Genomic DNA, 20,866 nt, shown 5'->3' on the forward strand with positions numbered 1-20,866 from the left:
GTGTGTGTGTGTGTGTGTGTGTGTGTGTGTGTGTGTGTGTGTGTGTGTGTGTGTGTGTGTGTGTGTGTGTGTGTGCGTGTGTGTGTTTGACATTGAGGTTTGAACTGAAGTGGTAACAGAGCCTTTTACAATTAATTTATTATTTCAAATATGATCAAAACCGAGCATATGGAGGTCAATAAAATTCATTCTCAAACAAAATCCTGCATTACAGCATATTCTGATGCGTTATTAATGAAATATGCTATTAATGATTCGTTATTTATGAAATATGATCCCAGCAGCGCCACGCTCAGGTGACTGTATGTATAGCGACATGTCATAGGCCCAACTGGACGTGTCATTACTGAACACACTCGTTCTCTAAGGAAATCGTGAATTACAGCACATTCTGAGGGTGGTGATGTTCTGGGGATTATATTTCCATAATAAAACATCAGAATATGAACGTTATCACCTCACATCCGTTCTGTTTCAGTGCCAAAGCTTGCATTTAAAATCCCCTCAAGAGCGCGTTTGCTCAGAGATATTAATGCCACTCAGGTAATAAGACAATAATTCCATCATTATCAGCTAAAACTACAGTAAAAATACTTATTATAATGTGTTCACGACACAACTCGTGTCGGGACGCAGCAGATCAATGACTTTATAACTCGCAATTGCGACTTTATATCTCAGAATTCTGACTTTATATCACGCAAATGCGACTTTATAACTCAGAATTCTGACTTTATATCACGCAATTGCGACTTTATATCTCAGAATTCTGACTTTATATCACGCAAATGCGACTTTATAACTCAGAATTCTGACTTTATATCACGCAATTGCGACTTTATATCTCAGAATTCTGACTTTATATCACGCAATTGCGACTTTATATCTCAGAATTCTGACTTTATAACTCGCAATTGTGAGATAAAAAGTCGCAATTATTATTTTATTTTTTTAATTTAGTGGCGGAAATGGGCTTCCATACAAAACTAAATAGTGTGTCTAATGACGAAGGGTAATATTATTTTGTATTACAAAATACAACCGTAGATACTTTGCTTAGATCGTTCACTCGATCCTTCTAGCAAACGTCACCTTTTCCATCATATAAGTTAAAACGATAGTCATTTGACAAGGCTATTCATTTTGTAAAAATATAAGTTATATATTTATATTTTTGAGAACTGAAGTATGGTGTTTCCTATGATGTTTTTGCCTGTTTGTATTTCAGATTAGGCTACATCACAGTCACTGAGTAACGTTAGCCTATATTGTGACTAACGTTATATAAACATGCAATATCGTTGACGAAAAAAGACAAGTCTAAAATGTAGCCTGAATGACACACTTTAAGCAGAATATCTCAAATGGAGATTGATAAAATGCAGCTTACTTGTTTATTGGTGTTTTCAGTTCACCGGCACGCAAGAGAGAGCTCGCGTGCATATGGTTGCCAGATTGGACATGTTTAAGTAAAACACCGGATGCATACGTTTGGGGGATTTAATTACTGAAATCTGGCAACCACAAGGATGCGAGCTCTTTCTTGCGCGCAGATGATCTGAAAACACCAATAAACAAGTAAGCTGCATTTTATAAATCTCCAATTGAGATGTATTTATTTTAAGGTAAAATAAATTATATTTTTTGTATATTTTCAGACTGTCTGTCTGTCTGTCTGTAATGTCTGTCTGTCTGTCTGACTGCATGTCATGCCAGTCTGTAATGTCTTTCTGTAATGTCTGTCTGTCTGCCTGTCATGCCAGTATGTAATGTGTCTGTAATGTCTGCATGTCTGCATGTCATGCCAGTCTGTAATGTGTCTGTAATGTCTGTCTGTCTGCCTGCCATGTCAGTCTGTAATATGTCTGTCTGTAGTGTCTGTCTGTCTGCCTGTCATGCCAGTATGTAATGTGTCTATAGTGTCTGTCTGTCTGCATGTCATACCAGTTTGTAATGTGTCTGTCTGTAGTGTCTGTCTGTCTGCCTGTCATACCAGTCTGTAATGTGTCTGTCTGTAGTGTCTGCCTGTCTGCCTGTGATGCCAGTCTGTAATGTGTCTGTCTGTCTGCCTGCATGTCATGCCAGTCTGTAATGTGTCTGCAATGTCTGTCTGTCTGCCTGTCATACCAGTCTGTAATGTGTCTGTCTGTAGTGTCTGTCTGTCTGCCTGTCATACCAGTCTGTAATGTGCCTGTCTGTAGTGTCTGTCTGTCTGCCTGTCATACCAGTCTGTAATGTGTCTGTCTGTAGTGTCTATCTGTCTGCCTGTCATGCCAGTCTGTAATGTGTCTGTCTGTAGTGTCTGTCTGCCTGCCTGCATGTCATGCCAGTCTGTAATGTGTCTGCAATGTCTGTCTGTCTGCCTGTCATTCCAGTCTGTAATGTGTCTGTCTGTAGTGTCTGTCTGTCTGCCTGTCATACCAGTCTGTAATGTGTCTGTCTGTAGTGTCTGTCTGTCATGGTATGACCCTGTACCATGTTAATTCCTTTCTTCAAAATGATTCAATATTGTTTGTTCTATATTTTATCTAAATTAGGTGTCTAGAACTGGTGTGCATTTTCCACAAAACACAAACAAGAGTTTTGGGTGCCCTACTCATTGGCCCTCATTTATCAATCTTGCTTAGAAACGGGCGTATATTTTGGCGTAAGATTATGCTTACACTCCTCTCACCGCCTAATTTATGAAGCTGTGCACACCTCTGCAATCCAGGTGTACGCAATACTTGCCCTTGATAAATGCCACGGCTGAAAATGATCGTCATTAGAATAACACGCCCCTATATATTCAAGTCTCCGCCTCCCCTACGCCCTCATTTTACGCCATGGACACACAAGAAGCTAAACTTCTCTGTGGAGATCAGGCGCGTCTCAATCATTTTACTAGTTCAGTAGTCAGGGCACGGATTAAGATAAGTCAACGGGCTGACTCCCTGATCAGTGCCCTGACTACTGAACTAGTGAGATGATTGATACGCACCTATCGAGCCGATCACCAGGGAAGTGGAAAAAAACTAAATTGTTTTATTTGGGAGTTTAAAAAGTAGATTAAAGGCACCCACAAAAACAAAATATGGACCTAAATTACGAGTAGGCCTACTGTTAATAGTGTGGGGATTGAGAAGCGCACTCCAGCAGTTTAAATAGCTGTTTGGATGAGAAATTATCAATGCATTATTTTACAGAACATGTTTTGAAACAAATGCATAATGAAGGATATAGACACTGAAAATGTACTATATGTAGTCAGTTTAACATCAAACTACTTTTTTAACATAAATGTTGTTACATGCCGTATTGTCAAAGCAACAGAAACTGTCCAAAAAAATATAATACACTAAGATAAAGAAGAACCAAAATAACACATTTATACTATCTGCCATTATTTTATCAAATTAATGATCTATGTACAGTATGTTACTAAGGGGGTTATTTATTTATTTAGTGATATTACTTTTTTTATTTATGGTCTTAGCGTAATTAGTTTATACGTTTGTAGTGCATGGGGCATGTAATTCTTGCAAGTTTGTTAGTGTGTTTGCTGTATTGAATTGGGAATTCAAATGAATAATTTTTGTGAGGCTGAAGATGAATTTCCACCTGCCTTGACTATAAAGATTTGTAATCTAAGCTACACTTAGTTTAAATAAAATACTAGGTACACGGCCATTACAGAGTATTCTCTGTAATTCCTTATAATTATATTGTTTTACCTCAGATGGCATGGTCAAAACCAAGGATATGAGTACTCAGTTTTGCTGTTTTCATTATTACTTTAGCGTTCTTAACATTTTATTAACCTATTATGTCAAGTTTTCTTATGCATTTTAAAGACATGGGACATCAAACAAGACATCAAAACACGTGACATCACCGCATAACTCAAATACACACATGCGCTGTCACCATGTTATGGCGCATGCGTTTTAAAGATATGCGCTACGTAATATACATGACGTCAGCGCGCTACAGTCTGCAGCGAGGGGTATCTCCTTAAATAAGCCACATACCCTCTATGTAGATATCAGAGAACAATTTAACATATTGTTTCAAATCATTCTAGGGCACCTTTAATTTTATCAGCTTAATCAGTTCCTAAATTCAAGCCTCAACATTGCTTACAGTTCCTTATTATAATAATAATAATAATAATAATAATAATAATAATAATAATAATAATAATAATAATAATAATATACACACTATTTTTAATGATCACCTTAATTTTTTTGGTGAAAATTACAAGATCCATGTTCTGATTTTTTTTTACAGTTTCACTCCTCAACCCTGCATACATAGTTTTAAAATATACGTAGATAATAATACATTTAAATAAATTACCCCCTAAATGTTGTTTAATTAGTTTTGTTCCAATGTTATTTTCATTTCAAAGTAATCAAATAACACAAGGTTGTTGTAAATGCAGTTATCACAAAGTTGTTGTAAATGCAGTTATCATTAATTCCAATGGCAAAATTCACTGAGCAAAACTGTTGCATCCTCAATAGCTCTTCAAATGTTTTATCATTGAGTCTGCACCGTTCTGGTCTGAAGATTTTTCCTGCAACACTAAAGATTCTCTCAACAGGTGCAGAAGAAGCTGCTATGGCAAGATGGACATGTATATGAATTTCTTTGAATTTTTCTTGAATTTCAATTCTGCTTCCTTTAATTCAAATTCGAATTGTAATTCTATATCCTGTTTTTGACATCAATTCAAATTCAAGAATTGAATTGGAATTTGGGAGTCATTCTCAATTGCCTTAAAGTACTACTATGAGCCTTTTAAGGATAAATAAGGTACAAATATGCTCATGCTGCCCCAGTAAATTCTGGGCAAGAATTTAAGAATTTTAAAGTTGCTTATCATGATGCCACCTTCTGGATGGTTAAAGAAATTGGTACTCACACTCATTTACACAATGTGCAAATATTTCCATTTTTGCAATGGTAGCCCATTCAGTTATTATTGGGTGAAATTTGATTGGCTGCTGGTAGCCATTTTTAGGGCTGAAAAAGAATAATTGGCAAAACAGTTCAAATACAGCAGGGTTCCAGCACCTTTGGTGCTTGCCTTGGACCCATAATTACAATAGTATGCATGAATACCAAATAACAGGAAACCACTTTGCAATGCATGTTCAAGCCTTGTATTTTGCATGAATACAGGCACCTAGCTTGGCTTCAAATTAATTTCTCATTTCATATACTGCTGGCACAAAGAAATTATGATTTCATGGCATTTCTATATTTAGAACATGTGTTTGGAAACTGCACAATGAATGTGGTTATGCCAAATAATTATGTTTCAAGCGGGTTAAGTTTTATGTTTTCAGATGTCTCACAGCACTTCCCTTTAAATCCATAGTATGGTTTATATATTTGCATAATTCCATATATTTTTGATAACCACTACAAAAATGTATAATAGTATAAAATACACCTTTGCTGTCCAAATAAAATAGAAAATACATCTTAAGTCCAAACTATCTATCTTCTCTTCCAAAAGAACCAGATCTTTTGGAAGACCATATATTCCAATATATAATACTGGAAATTGTCTTTTAAATGTTCAGTTAAAAAGCTGCTTTGGCCCTGCTTGGGAGGATAACCACAGAGTCAAAATCTCAAAATACAGTTGGGAAGAGGGAGTAAAACTAATTCATATTTAGGTGTCAGGCTACAATTTAAACAGTTAATGATACAAAGATTATACTATTTTAACAATTTGAAAAACTTACAAAACTTACTCTTCATTATTCCCTTTATGTGATCGAAGCAAGAGCTCATAAGGAACTCCTTCTAGCATATTCTTGTGGTATTCACATGCTTAAGGGTCCTGATGTTGAATTAGTTCTGTTCAGACGATCTGATCTTATTCAGCATTGCTGTATTTTCAACAGTTGATAATTCTTGATGAAATTGTTCTCTAAGATGGTTTCTTACGCAAGCTTGATTTGATTTTGAAGGATTTGATTTTCCAAGATCAGTGCATCTAAAACTTTACACAGGTATCCTCCTGAGGTATCCAGCTGAAGATGGATTGTATAATTGTCATTTTGCTTATATTCACTTTCTAGGGTTTAATTTGGTTTAAAAAAAATTTTTTTACCTAGAATGGTTTTGTTAAGGGTGTTTAATTCATACTATATCTCTGTGTGTGTTTCAATAGGATGGGTTAGTTTAGAGTTTAGGTGGGTTTTTTTGTGCTCTTTTTGTACATACTTTATGTGAGATTTCAAGCATGTCTATTTTAGGATTTGTACAGTTGCAAGAAAAAATATGTGAACCACTTGCAGAATCTGTGAAAAGGTGAATAATTTTAACAAAATGAAAGAGATCATACGAAATGCGTTATTAGGGGCCAAGCACCGAAGGTGCGGAGGCACCTATTGAAACCGTTGTCGCACTTTCTTCTTCCGCCATGGAGGTCTATGGCAGCCCATAGAACCGTTTGCGGGAAAGTTGTAACGATTTGACATTCTGATAGAGGGCAGTCCCAACATTAAATACACCAATTTTGGTGTCTCCAACTCAATCCCTCTAGCGCCACCACCTGTCCAAAGTTGCACTCATGTTTATGCTAATAACTTTTGATCCTTAAGGGCTAGAAACAAAATTCTTGTTTCCTCAGATTTCTGAGCTCCTGCCAATCCGAAAGCACCCTATGACGTCATTTCCGACATTATATGTTTCCCGCCATTTTGAATTTCCCCAAAATCCTACTTTTGCGAACTCGTCCTAGACTGTTCGTCCGATTTGCACGAAAATTGAACCAGATCATCTTCAGCCAGTGTCGACAAAAAGTTATGGAATTCAAGTTGATTCGTCAAATCTTTTCCGCTAAACGCGCAAACAAATTTTACGTAGCGCTTGCGAAAACAGACGTATGGCTGTATCTCCGCAACGCTTTATCGTATTCAGACCAAACTTGGTACATGTCGGCACAAGCATGTCTTGAGGCAACCTGCTGCGTTTCGGCGCAGCGCCACCTACTGGCCCGGAGATAGGAAAAATGGCTATTTTTGCTTTTTTTTGCTGAACCGTTTGCCCAAAAATCACAAAAGTGGTCTCGTCAGATTCGAGACGTCATGCCGAGTCGACTGATGTCCAATTTTACCATGTCGGCCATTTTGGCTGTCGGCCATCTTGAATTATGTGCCAAAATGCTGTATTTTATGAACGCATGAACGGATTGTTACGAAACTCGGCATGGGTCATCACCACGATGCCCTGAAGTAGCCTGAGAAGTTTCGAAACAGCGCCACCTAGTTTAGATTTTTTTTTAAAAGTGCTTATAACTTTGGGTGGGGTTGACTTATTTTCACGGGACTCATCTCCTTAGACTCCTGAATCGTTGCCGAGTCCAACGATACCACACTTGCCAGGTTTCGGCGTATGGTTTGTGCACCGTTGTAATTTAGCGCTTTAAGAAAATTAGCCGATATCTTCGAAACCACTGGTCCGATCGAGACGAAACCAGCGTCAGAAGTTCGAAAACATAGGTCGCTAGGCACAGTCGTGAGGCCAAATCTCAAAATTTTGATAGTAAGGGGTAGTAAAATCCAATCAAAGTCAGGCGTCAGGCTGAAACCCTATTGGAACTGTTCATTTCCCCATGATGCATCATTTTCCAGCTAAAACTGCTTGGGCAGACCAAACCGTAAGTCGTAGAGACTTGAAACTTTCAGGGCTGGTAGTACTCACAACCACTGCAGACGTCACCGAAGCCCGCCCCGATCGGCCCGACGGGGGCGCTACAGCGATCAAAAGTACGAAACGGCGGCCAAAAGTACGAAACGGCTCATAACTCCTCAACCGTAAGGCTTAGCCTCGAGTGTCTTATATTGCTGGAATCCTTGGCTCGAGACGGACAAAATGCAGGCCCCGGATTGGCTCGGAATAGTGGGAAAAAATTCGGGTATTTCGGGTTTTTTGCAAAACCTACTTTCGCCAACTAGTCCTAGGTTTTTGGCCCAACCGGAACCAAACCAGCGCAGCAAGATTCTCTGGAGTCTAATTGTCAAAAGTTATTTTAAAACAATCGGAAATTTGGGTTCCTGGACCCTTAAGGCAGCCAAAACGTTGGAAGGGGGAGTAGCCCCTTTTACTAAATTGGCTAAAACTCGTGAACGGAATGAGGTATTTTCACCAAACTCAGCACGCCTATGTAAGAGCTCATTTTGTGGCCAAGTGAAAAAGGACGTGGGGACCGGCCACTTGGTGGCGCTATAATGGTTAAAAAGGGGTCAAAATGATGTATTTCTATGGAAAATCCCATTAAAGGCCTGAAAGCGGCCCTCTTCCTGCCTGATTGGCATACAGCTTTACGAAATCACGCGTGCGCATGCGTCACGTGACCCTAAAGAGGCTTGTAGACTTTTATGGCCGCCGGGGCGCTTTAACTGTTAAATTGGTGAAAACAAATGCCCTATTATTATCCTATGCAAATTGACATTTAAATGACTAAAAATTGCCTGCTCTGCGCAGAACTTCACCAAATCGGCTGGGCATGTGCGCCGCATTATTGTAAAGACGCGTGCAAACTTTGGCGGAGATCGGGCCCTCCAACTGTTAAACTGGTGAAAAAAAAATGCCCTATATTACCCTATGCAAAATGACATTTAAATGACTAAAAATTGCCTGCTTTGCGCAGAACTTCACCAAATCGGCTGAGCATGTGCGCCGCATTATTGTAAAGACGCGTGCAAACTTTGGCGGAGATCGGGCCATCAGTAGAGGCATACCAGTTTAAAAGGTAAAAAAATAAATAAAATAAAAACACCCCATTTTCATGATAAATGAGCTGAAAATGCAAAAATTGACCTTTGACCTCTGCGATGCACATGTCACCAGGCTTGATAAAGTTTTAGCAACCAGCAGCTCAAAACTCAAGTGCTCAAACCCTATGGTCTATTTTTTATAGGCCTTTTTATACCCTTTTTATTGCCTTTTTATTAGGGGCCAAGCACCGAAGGTGCGGAGGCACCTATTGAAACCGTTGTCGCACTTTCTTCTTCCGCCATGGAGGTCTATGGCAGCCCATAGAACCGTTTGCGGGAAAGTTGTAACGATTTGACATTCTGATAGAGGGCAGTCCCAACATTAAATACACCAATTTTGGTGTCTCCAACTCAATCCCTCTAGCGCCACCACCTGTCCAAAGTTGCACTCATGTTTATGCTAATAACTTTTGATCCTTAAGGGCTAGAAACAAAATTCTTGTTTCCTCAGATTTCTGAGCTCCTGCCAATCCGAAAGCACCCTATGACGTCATTTCCGACATTATATGTTTCCCGCCATTTTGAATTTCCCCAAAATCCTACTTTTGCGAACTCGTCCTAGACTGTTCGTCCGATTTGCACGAAAATTGAACCAGATCATCTTCAGCCAGTGTCGACAAAAAGTTATGGAATTCAAGTTGATTCGTCAAATCTTTTCCGCTAAACGCGCAAACAAATTTTACGTAGCGCTTGCGAAAACAGACGTATGGCTGTATCTCCGCAACGCTTTATCGTATTCAGACCAAACTTGGTACATGTCGGCACAAGCATGTCTTGAGGCAACCTGCTGCGTTTCGGCGCAGCGCCACCTACTGGCCCGGAGATAGGAAAAATGGCTATTTTTGCTTTTTTTTGCTGAACCGTTTGCCCAAAAATCACAAAAGTGGTCTCGTCAGATTCGAGACGTCATGCCGAGTCGACTGATGTCCAATTTTACCATGTCGGCCATTTTGGCTGTCGGCCATCTTGAATTATGTGCCAAAATGCTGTATTTTATGAACGCATGAACGGATTGTTACGAAACTCGGCATGGGTCATCACCACGATGCCCTGAAGTAGCCTGAGAAGTTTCGAAACAGCGCCACCTAGTTTAGATTTTTTTTTAAAAGTGCTTATAACTTTGGGTGGGGTTGACTTATTTTCACGGGACTCATCTCCTTAGACTCCTGAATCGTTGCCGAGTCCAACGATACCACACTTGCCAGGTTTCGGCGTATGGTTTGTGCACCGTTGTAATTTAGCGCTTTAAGAAAATTAGCCGATATCTTCGAAACCACTGGTCCGATCGAGACGAAACCAGCGTCAGAAGTTCGAAAACATAGGTCGCTAGGCACAGTCGTGAGGCCAAATCTCAAAATTTTGATAGTAAGGGGTAGTAAAATCCAATCAAAGTCAGGCGTCAGGCTGAAACCCTATTGGAACTGTTCATTTCCCCATGATGCATCATTTTCCAGCTAAAACTGCTTGGGCAGACCAAACCGTAAGTCGTAGAGACTTGAAACTTTCAGGGCTGGTAGTACTCACAACCACTGCAGACGTCACCGAAGCCCGCCCCGATCGGCCCGACGGGGGCGCTACAGCGATCAAAAGTACGAAACGGCGGCCAAAAGTACGAAACGGCTCATAACTCCTCAACCGTAAGGCTTAGCCTCGAGTGTCTTATATTGCTGGAATCCTTGGCTCGAGACGGACAAAATGCAGGCCCCGGATTGGCTCGGAATAGTGGGAAAAAATTCGGGTATTTCGGGTTTTTTGCAAAACCTACTTTCGCCAACTAGTCCTAGGTTTTTGGCCCAACCGGAACCAAACCAGCGCAGCAAGATTCTCTGGAGTCTAATTGTCAAAAGTTATTTTAAAACAATCGGAAATTTGGGTTCCTGGACCCTTAAGGCAGCCAAAACGTTGGAAGGGGGAGTAGCCCCTTTTACTAAATTGGCTAAAACTCGTGAACGGAATGAGGTATTTTCACCAAACTCAGCACGCCTATGTAAGAGCTCATTTTGTGGCCAAGTGAAAAAGGACGTGGGGACCGGCCACTTGGTGGCGCTATAATGGTTAAAAAGGGGTCAAAATGATGTATTTCTATGGAAAATCCCATTAAAGGCCTGAAAGCGGCCCTCTTCCTGCCTGATTGGCATACAGCTTTACGAAATCACGCGTGCGCATGCGTCACGTGACCCTAAAGAGGCTTGTAGACTTTTATGGCCGCCGGGGCGCTTTAACTGTTAAATTGGTGAAAACAAATGCCCTATTATTATCCTATGCAAATTGACATTTAAATGACTAAAAATTGCCTGCTCTGCGCAGAACTTCACCAAATCGGCTGGGCATGTGCGCCGCATTATTGTAAAGACGCGTGCAAACTTTGGCGGAGATCGGGCCCTCCAACTGTTAAACTGGTGAAAAAAAAATGCCCTATATTACCCTATGCAAAATGACATTTAAATGACTAAAAATTGCCTGCTTTGCGCAGAACTTCACCAAATCGGCTGAGCATGTGCGCCGCATTATTGTAAAGACGCGTGCAAACTTTGGCGGAGATCGGGCCATCAGTAGAGGCATACCAGTTTAAAAGGTAAAAAAATAAATAAAATAAAAACACCCCATTTTCATGATAAATGAGCTGAAAATGCAAAAATTGACCTTTGACCTCTGCGATGCACATGTCACCAGGCTTGATAAAGTTTTAGCAACCAGCAGCTCAAAACTCAAGTGCTCAAACCCTATGGTCTATTTTTTATAGGCCTTTTTATACCCTTTTTATTGCCTTTTTATTAGGGGCCAAGCACCGAAGGTGCGGAGGCACCTATTGAAACCGTTGTCGCACTTTCTTCTTCCGCCATGGAGGTCTATGGCAGCCCATAGAACCGTTTGCGGGAAAGTTGTAACGATTTGACATTCTGATAGAGGGCAGTCCCAACATTAAATACACCAATTTTGGTGTCTCCAACTCAATCCCTCTAGCGCCACCACCTGTCCAAAGTTGCACTCATGTTTATGCTAATAACTTTTGATCCTTAAGGGCTAGAAACAAAATTCTTGTTTCCTCAGATTTCTGAGCTCCTGCCAATCCGAAAGCACCCTATGACGTCATTTCCGACATTATATGTTTCCCGCCATTTTGAATTTCCCCAAAATCCTACTTTTGCGAACTCGTCCTAGACTGTTCGTCCGATTTGCACGAAAATTGAACCAGATCATCTTCAGCCAGTGTCGACAAAAAGTTATGGAATTCAAGTTGATTCGTCAAATCTTTTCCGCTAAACGCGCAAACAAATTTTACGTAGCGCTTGCGAAAACAGACGTATGGCTGTATCTCCGCAACGCTTTATCGTATTCAGACCAAACTTGGTACATGTCGGCACAAGCATGTCTTGAGGCAACCTGCTGCGTTTCGGCGCAGCGCCACCTACTGGCCCGGAGATAGGAAAAATGGCTATTTTTGCTTTTTTTTGCTGAACCGTTTGCCCAAAAATCACAAAAGTGGTCTCGTCAGATTCGAGACGTCATGCCGAGTCGACTGATGTCCAATTTTACCATGTCGGCCATTTTGGCTGTCGGCCATCTTGAATTATGTGCCAAAATGCTGTATTTTATGAACGCATGAACGGATTGTTACGAAACTCGGCATGGGTCATCACCACGATGCCCTGAAGTAGCCTGAGAAGTTTCGAAACAGCGCCACCTAGTTTAGATTTTTTTTTAAAAGTGCTTATAACTTTGGGTGGGGTTGACTTATTTTCACGGGACTCATCTCCTTAGACTCCTGAATCGTTGCCGAGTCCAACGATACCACACTTGCCAGGTTTCGGCGTATGGTTTGTGCACCGTTGTAATTTAGCGCTTTAAGAAAATTAGCCGATATCTTCGAAACCACTGGTCCGATCGAGACGAAACCAGCGTCAGAAGTTCGGAAACATAGGTCGCTAGGCACAGTCGTGAGGCCAAATCTCAAAATTTTGATAGTAAGGGGTAGTAAAATCCAATCAAAGTCAGGCGTCAGGCTGAAACCCTATTGGAACTGTTCATTTCCCCATGATGCATCATTTTCCAGCTAAAACTGCTCGGGCAGACCAAACCGTAAGTCGTAGAGACTTGAAACTTTCAGGGCTGGTAGTACTCACAACCACTGCAGACGTCACCGAAGCCCGCCCCGATCGGCCCGACGGGGGCGCTACAGCGATCAAAAGTACGAAACGGCGGCCAAAAGTACGAAACGGCTCATAACTCCTCAACCGTAAGGCTTAGCCTCGAGTGTCTTATATTGCTGGAATCCTTGGCTCGAGGCGGACAAAATGCATATCTCGGATTTGCTCGCCCTTCAGGCGCCAATTTCGAGATATTTTAGGTTTTTTGTAAAACCTACTTTTGCAAATTACTCCCAGCTTATTTGACTGATCGGAACCAAACCACTGCAGAAATGTTCTCTGGAGAGAGACTATCAATAATTATCAAAAAAAAAACATTTTGATTTATGGTTGCTAAGGGGAGCCAAAATGTTTGATGTGACTGGGACCTTATTTAATAAAATGGCTATAACTTGTGAACAGAACGAGATATTTCCACCAAATTAAGGTCACGTGTGAGTGAGATCAGTCTGAGATCACATGAAAAAAATCGCAACGATTGATCACTTGGTGGCGCTATAACAGGGGAAAAACTCATGAAACTGGCAATATACGCACCCAAACATTAGTCAGATGAAAATGGGCATTCATTGTCTTTATCCTTGGTGCCATGATAGTCTATGAGGACAATGGCGTATCACAAACAAAGCATACTTCATTGGCGCAATGCCCTGAAGGAGCCTGAGAATTTTCAAGCCAATGTTTTTCACAGTATTCACCTCATTAGACTCCTGAATCCTTGCCGAGTCCAATAATACCAAACATTCCTGGTTTCACCTTATGGTTTGTAAAAAGGTGTACTTTAGCACCTAAAAAACCTTTGCGAATGTAGGAAACAGTTAGTCCAATTAAAACAAAACCACAATAGGAAATTCTGAATACTTACATAGGTCAATAGCTAAACAATAATGACCAAAACAAAGCCAAAATTTTGGAAGAAAAAAAAATCCAATCAATGCAGCCCATGCTCTCAAATATATTTTGCTATAACTTTAAAAGAAAATTAGATATTTACAACAAATTTGACATTTATTTATGGACCCCTTTGAGGACACCTAAAAAAGCTATGATATTATATTTTTCCTTAGTTAATTTAACAATGAATGCTCTTTCCCATCTATGATCTAAGTTTATTTGTTTATTTGGATCCCCATTAGCCAATACCTAGGCAGTGACTACTCTTCCTGAGGTCCCAAAAAGTAAAAAATACAAAACTACATTGAAGCTGCAAGAGGAATAAAAGGGTCCTCGCAACTGTGCCACCACTACCTTGTGGTTGTAGGAACACAGAGCACGGTGGGCAATATGCATTTAAGTATATAAAAATAGGAGGACTATATCAATCATTTGTATTTGCCACACATCCTGCTACTGGGCTGTACTCTGATCAGAGGGTGGACCTGTGCCAGGACATGACCAATGCATCCCTGAAATGTCTGAAGAGAGTGTGTCAATTAAACTCTGCCCTGTAAATGCAGACTCGAAAAGACATCCTTATAAACCTGTCTCCGGCACGACAACTCCAATCTATCAAATGATCTTACGAATATCTATTTATCTAATATGACTTCTGAACTGTAATGTTGCCAGTTTAAAAGGTAAAAAATAATCATACACTGTTATACGCAAAATAATAATCATACACTGTTTGTTCGTCGGCCAGAGGAGAACTGGCACCCCGACGTAGCCTGGTTTCTCCCAAGATTTTTTTATCTCCATCCTGGCCCTAAAGGAATTTTGGTTCCTTGCCACCGTTGCCTTTGGCTTGGCTTGCTCAGTTGGGGACACCTAAATTTCAACTATATTACTGATCTCCCCGCATTGACACTACATGATAATTGAAATTAGCTGGATAACATCACCATTTTCAACAAAGCAGTTGTACAAAATCTGTTGCATTATTTTCCTGTTAAAACTATGAAGCTGCTTTGAAACTGGACTTGTTAAGAGTGCTATATAAATAAAGGCGACTTGACCAGCTAGTGGCACTATGAATAACTAAAATTTTGCCGAAACATCAGACTTTGTCAGGATACCACGGACACGTTCAACAAAACTCAAGATCTTTGAAATTTAACATCATTAAGTCTATTAACTATTAGACTGACCAAATATGATGTTGTTTTGGTTCAATCTTAATTAGTAGTTAATCACAATTTACTCTTGCCCACAGGTGACAATATAACTGACTAAATATTGACATGTAGACCACCATCAGTGCTCGGGCCCTAATTAAATCCACAACAATAAAATGAAACATACAAATCCCATTAAATGTCCCTTCCTTTTAAAACTCATTTTACTTCTTAAAATATGTAATATCTAATAGTAGTTCATTCTATATTTTCATTCCGATCGAGACGAAACCAGCACCGGAAGTTCGGAAACATAGGTCGATAGCTATACACTAATTGCCAAATGTCAAAATATTGATAGTAAGGGGTAGTAAAATCCAATCAAAGTCAGGTGTCAGTCATTTTTTACGTGTTTTTTTTCATACAACTGTTTATAACTCCAAAACAAAATGAGATATTTTCACCAAACTCGACACACATATGTATGGGCTCACTCTGAGGACATATAAAAAATGGTGGGATTGTGCCTCTTGGTGGCGCTATAATAGAACAAAACATGAAATTCCCATTGACTTCAATGCAGTATTAGGGTATAAAATGCATATGCTATACTTTACGAATGCATTAGTGTATAATTACAAAACTCAGTATGTGTCTTCCGCTCTATGTCCTGAAGGTACTCAAAAAGTTTTTGGGCAACGCCACCTTATGGTCAAAAGTTGTAATAAAGTGTACAAAAATGCGAATAACTTTTGATTAAATTAGCCTATTGCAATGAGACTGGTTATAATCATTCTATGGCTCATGCCGAGAACATAGATACCAATTTTTCCCATATTTGGCAAACCTCTCTGCCCTCTATCTTGTTATTGGTTAAAAACCTACTTTTTCAAACTCGTCCTAGACCGTTTGTCCAATTTTCACCAAAATTAAATCGTATCGTCTTCAGACCATGTGAACAAATAATTATGGATTTCGTGTTGATAGACAAAACAGTTGTCATATACCACAGCAACGCAGTTAAGCTCTGATGCAAAAATTACTCTTGAGGCTGTATCTCTGCAATGCTTTGACATATTGACACCAAACTTTGCATGTGTCATTGTCTCCTCAATCTGACTAAACCACATCAGTTTAGTAACAGTGCCACCTATTGGTCGAAAATGATAAACCATTAAACCATTATTATTGACTGTATTTAAAATTGTACTGCTTTTTTGCCTAAAATCAACTTAATAATTCTTTAATGGCTCATTGTTGCAGTTGGTTTGACACTTCCAGCCATGCTGGCATGTCTTGTCTTCTTCTTTGCGCTTGGCCCCGACAATTGCTGCTTGCAGCTATATTTTTTTATTTAGTGCTGTCCTAAATAATATATTTTACATAAAACATTTATAAATATTTTACATAAAACATATTTTTAAAAATAGCTTAATTTATTCAAAAAATAAACCGTTCAAAAGCTTCTGAATCACTGATTCTCAGTACTGTGTTTCGTTACCTGGATAATCCACTGCTCATGAGTCCCTTGTTTGTCCTGAGCAGTTAAATTGCTCAATGTTCTTCAGAAAAATCCTCCAGGTCCTGCAAACTTTTCAGTTTTCCAGCATCTTTTGTATATGTGAACCCTGTCCAGCAGTGACTGTATGATTTGAGATCCATCTTTTCACACTGAGGACAATTGAGGGACTCAAGCACAACTATTAAAAAAAAGCTTCAAACATTCATTGATGCTCCAGAAGGAAACATGACGCATAAAGAGACGAGGAATGAAAACTTTTGAACAGGATGTTGAGGTAATTTTTTTTTTTTTAAATGTTAATTTAGTACTGCACTTCAAAAGCAACAGAAGATAAAAACATTTTTCTGGCAGTTTAACTGCTCAGGACAAACAAGGGACTCATGAACAACCATCACAAAACAAAAAAACAGCAGTGGATCATTCAGGGAACGAGACACAGCATTGAGAATCAATGGTTCATAAACTTTTGGACGAGGTCATTTTTATAAATTGAGGAATTTTTTTGCATTGTGGACTATATGTAAACAAAATATGTTTAATGTAAAATATCTTATTCAGAACAGTACTAAATAAAAAATAACATACGTTTTTTATGATCTCTCTTATTTAGTTAAAATTATTCCCATTTTCACAGATTCTGCAAGCGGTTCACTTACTTTATCTTGCAACTGTATAAGCTGACCTGCTTTAGATCATATTCTGAAGGACTATCTCTTTACAATCTGTAACAAGTGTGTCATTAAATTTAACCCAATAAGCCATCTGAACTTTAACATATATTCCTCACCTCCTATGGCACCACCATGATCAAGACTCCTGCGTTTAAATGCTCGAAATGTGATGAAAAGAGGGACCAGCACTGAGAACAGCCACCGCCATGGTGATACTGGCTGCAGAGTACCTGCAAAACAGCATTGAATTGCATATGAAAAGTCAGAATCCTTTAACATTACCTCTCAAAATTATGTATCGCAACATTTCTAGGCCTGGAAATACCAAATCCCATTATTAAAATAACAAAATCCCACTTATTTGCAAATGCTTAAAATAAATGTTGAACTTAACTTTGCACTTTGTAGAAACGCACACTAATCATTATGTTTTAACACTGTCTTTTCTTTGTCATACTGTTGTCATACTTTGTTGTCAATTATCATAATAAAGTTTACTCTATAATTTTTATAGTCCAGTTTTTGAATGCGTACCTGTATGTGCAAAGTAACACACAACAATTTATAATAAATAGACATTTTTCTGTGATGGATGTCCATTTTTATCAATTCAAGTCACATTTCTAGTGAAAAATAAGTATGCAATATTGAAATATATCCTTGGCTATTAAACTGAATTCATTTTAGAGGCTAGGATCCATTAGAGGCTAAGATGTCTGAAACCATAGGAGGCTCCTTGTACACAAACACTGATAGACTGGCGAATGAGGCTGGTTTTCACACAGCTCTCATGTATTCAAATATAATTAAGTGACTCCATAGCATGAAAACATGAGCTCTCACCATAATATGTGCTGGCAGTTATAGACAGGACCCAGAACGATAATGAAATTGCCAGTGTGAAACACAACACGATCATATACGCCATCATCCTGATGTAATCTTTGATGAATATACCATCCTCAAATTGCATGTTCAATGAGGAGCGCAAAACTATGGAGAAAATCAAACAGAAGAGTGAAATGTCAACCAAACGTTGCTTATTATTTTCTCAGGATTAAAAATGATTGTTAAAATCCATGGGCAGTGCTGGGTAGTAACTAATTACATGAGGTAATTAACTTCATATGGATTATGTAATCAGATTCCAAAAAAGAAATACTTGTAATTAGATTAGATTACATTTGCAAATACTAGTAATCAGACTACAGTTACTTTTATTGATTGCATATTATTCACACAATGACAGTAAATCATTCATAAATAGTTGATTCTCCCTATTTCTGCCTAACCCTATTTTAAAAACCTTTAAAATTTTCCTTTCTAAAGAAACACATCACTTATACATTCAGAACGTCGTCTAGTTTTGCGAAATTGTACACACATACCAGCCACTAGTCAGATGGCTATACTTGCATGTTAAATTGAGAGGCCACAAAGCATTTGAACACAGAATTTACTGAAAAAATCTACTCCTGAAGAACACAATAATTATTATTTTAATTTTCACATAGTGAGTCATTTAGCAATGTATCACTATATCTCCAGAAGACTTTTGTCTTTCAAACACATAATTATTTTTATTATTTTATTTTATTTTAAAATAAAATCGTTTTATCGTTTTATCATTTTAAAGCACTTTGAGTGTCTAGAAAAGTGCTATATAAATGTAACAAATTATTATGAAACTCACAAATCCCCTACAGTTCCTTCACAAACCCCAGTCTGTGAAGCCCTGATGTAATGTAATGTTTAATCCACTTTATGTTGTTGATAACAAAGGATAACAACGGAATATATTATTATTCTATAAAATGTAATGATAGAGATGAGTTGTCAAACGTAATCTAAAAGTAGTCTGATTATATTACCTTCAATGTGTAATGTTGTTAAGTAATTTGGAATCAGTAACCAACTAGAATTTTTGAAAAATAAATCTACCTAGCACTGTCCTAGGGCTACCATGCTTTTCAAAAATCTATCATGATATTTTACTGTACAGCCGCTCTGAGGCAGTATAAATTAATTGTAGAGAAAAATATTCATATTTAAAATAATAATCAGTTTAGGTCAAAATGTTACAATTAATATTATTATACAACTTATTAACTATCACTGTCACTATCATCCAAAATAGTAAAAGCAAAGCTATTTTGAAAGCTCTGTTGGGATGCCATATTATTTTATAATATAATATGGGATCCTAATGAATTATAATTATTATGATATAATTTATTATAAGTGTACTGTATCGAACATATCTGTGGCAACTATGGTAAATTAGGCATCAGGGTTATTGAGTTTTTGTAAGGTTGTGTACAAGTTTCATCATGCTTTAACTTACTAAAACGTTAACTAACTGTTACAACAAACAACACCTGAAATAATCCTGGCACAAATACTTGTTCCCCACTTGCTCCATGATTCCTGAAGTACAGCCACGTTTGGAAGTTTGTAAACGAACACAGGTCTATTAACTGTGAAATGTAAACTAGTAGACTGCTTTCCGGTCAACTCAACAAACACTGAAGTCTGACCTATCCGGATAATGTACACACAGATGACGCACGGTGATTGGCGGACGGCAAAGTAGGGCTTTACCTTGATTGGTAGAATGCGGTGCCTCCATGTCAGTAATTGGATCGCAGGCTGTCTATCAAGCGGGATCTTCTTCTGTTGCTTTTATGCGGCTTCGCAAACGTCACTAGAGCCACCTACTGACTGTAGAAAGCAATGTCTTTATTACTCTTGTGCCTTTGAGCTCTTTGAACTTGTAAAGAACTATTTGTCCTTAAACAACAGCACACAACAGAAAAAGTATGCCATTTGTCATGTTTTTAAACATTTTTACCAATATTGTCTCAATCTCAATGTAATTGTGTTTAGTAAGACATTTAAGACATTACAGTTTTTCACAATCACTTTGACAATTTTTTTTCAATACTTTTAACAAATTTCCTAAACTCTAAACGCACAACATCTTAATGGGCTCGACATTGCAAGAATGGTTCTGCATTAATTTAGTGTAGGCCCTACATAAGTGGTGATTGATAATGTAATGAAATGACGATAACAAGGTCGCGCTGGTTCAATGTCGTGGAATGTAAACATATAGGCTGTTTTTTGCGTGCATATGATAGCCTACGCACATATATGCCTATATAGCCCCTTTCACACTGCACGTCGGACCCGCAATATTCCCAGAATATTCACCTTTTGGGTGGGATTAGGGTAGTGGGGTGGGAGGTTCGTATGTAGGCCTATACAGTTTTTTCTGATGACTTAAACACATTTTTTGTAACTATTGGCTATTTTTGCAAAACTCTACACACAAATAAGAAAACCCTTCACCAATTTAGCACAACGTTGTAGTTCTCTTGCAAAAGCTAATAAACCTTGCTTAACTCTTCAAACCTTTGTAAAAAAAAAAAAAAATCAAACAGTTATCACATAAATAAACACACAATGCGCCAACTACACACTGATGGTATGAATAAAAAACACATCTGACTTTTCCTTTCTCTGTGCACAAGGTAGGCTATGTCAGTTTGAGGTCATACTTTTGTCATAGTTCGGTAAACATACAGGGATCCAAACTTCAAGTACTGATTTACACTTATAAAAACAAACACAAGTGTCACAAATCAAAAAACAAAATAGTAATTTCACTGAGAAAAAGAGATTTTTA

At 38.5% G+C, this 20,866-nt stretch overlaps 1 protein-coding gene across 3 annotated transcripts in view; it reads right to left on the minus strand.

Moving 5' to 3' along the window:
- tmem19 (transmembrane protein 19) overlaps nt 1-19,715 on the minus strand; it is a 37,445-nt gene extending 17,730 nt beyond the window's left edge. The window contains exons 1-3 of one of the 3 annotated variants that reach the window (XM_067428118.1): nt 19,557-19,715; nt 18,022-18,171; nt 17,295-17,408 (exon numbers count right to left, since the gene is read on the minus strand). In XM_067428118.1, the coding sequence (XP_067284219.1) occupies nt 17,295-17,408; nt 18,022-18,151 (244 nt within the window). In that variant the 5' untranslated portion in view covers nt 18,152-18,171; nt 19,557-19,715. The remainder of the gene's footprint in view (nt 1-17,294; nt 17,409-18,021; nt 18,172-19,556) is intronic. The other 2 variants (XM_067428120.1, XM_067428119.1) reach the window with 2 other exon arrangements.
- Nucleotides 19,716-20,866: the final 1,151 nt, after the last annotated feature.

The sequence above is a fragment of the Pseudorasbora parva genome, chromosome 20 (genome assembly GCF_024679245.1).
Source record: "Pseudorasbora parva isolate DD20220531a chromosome 20, ASM2467924v1, whole genome shotgun sequence".
In the NCBI taxonomy this organism is placed as follows: Eukaryota; Metazoa; Chordata; class Actinopteri; order Cypriniformes; family Gobionidae; genus Pseudorasbora; species Pseudorasbora parva.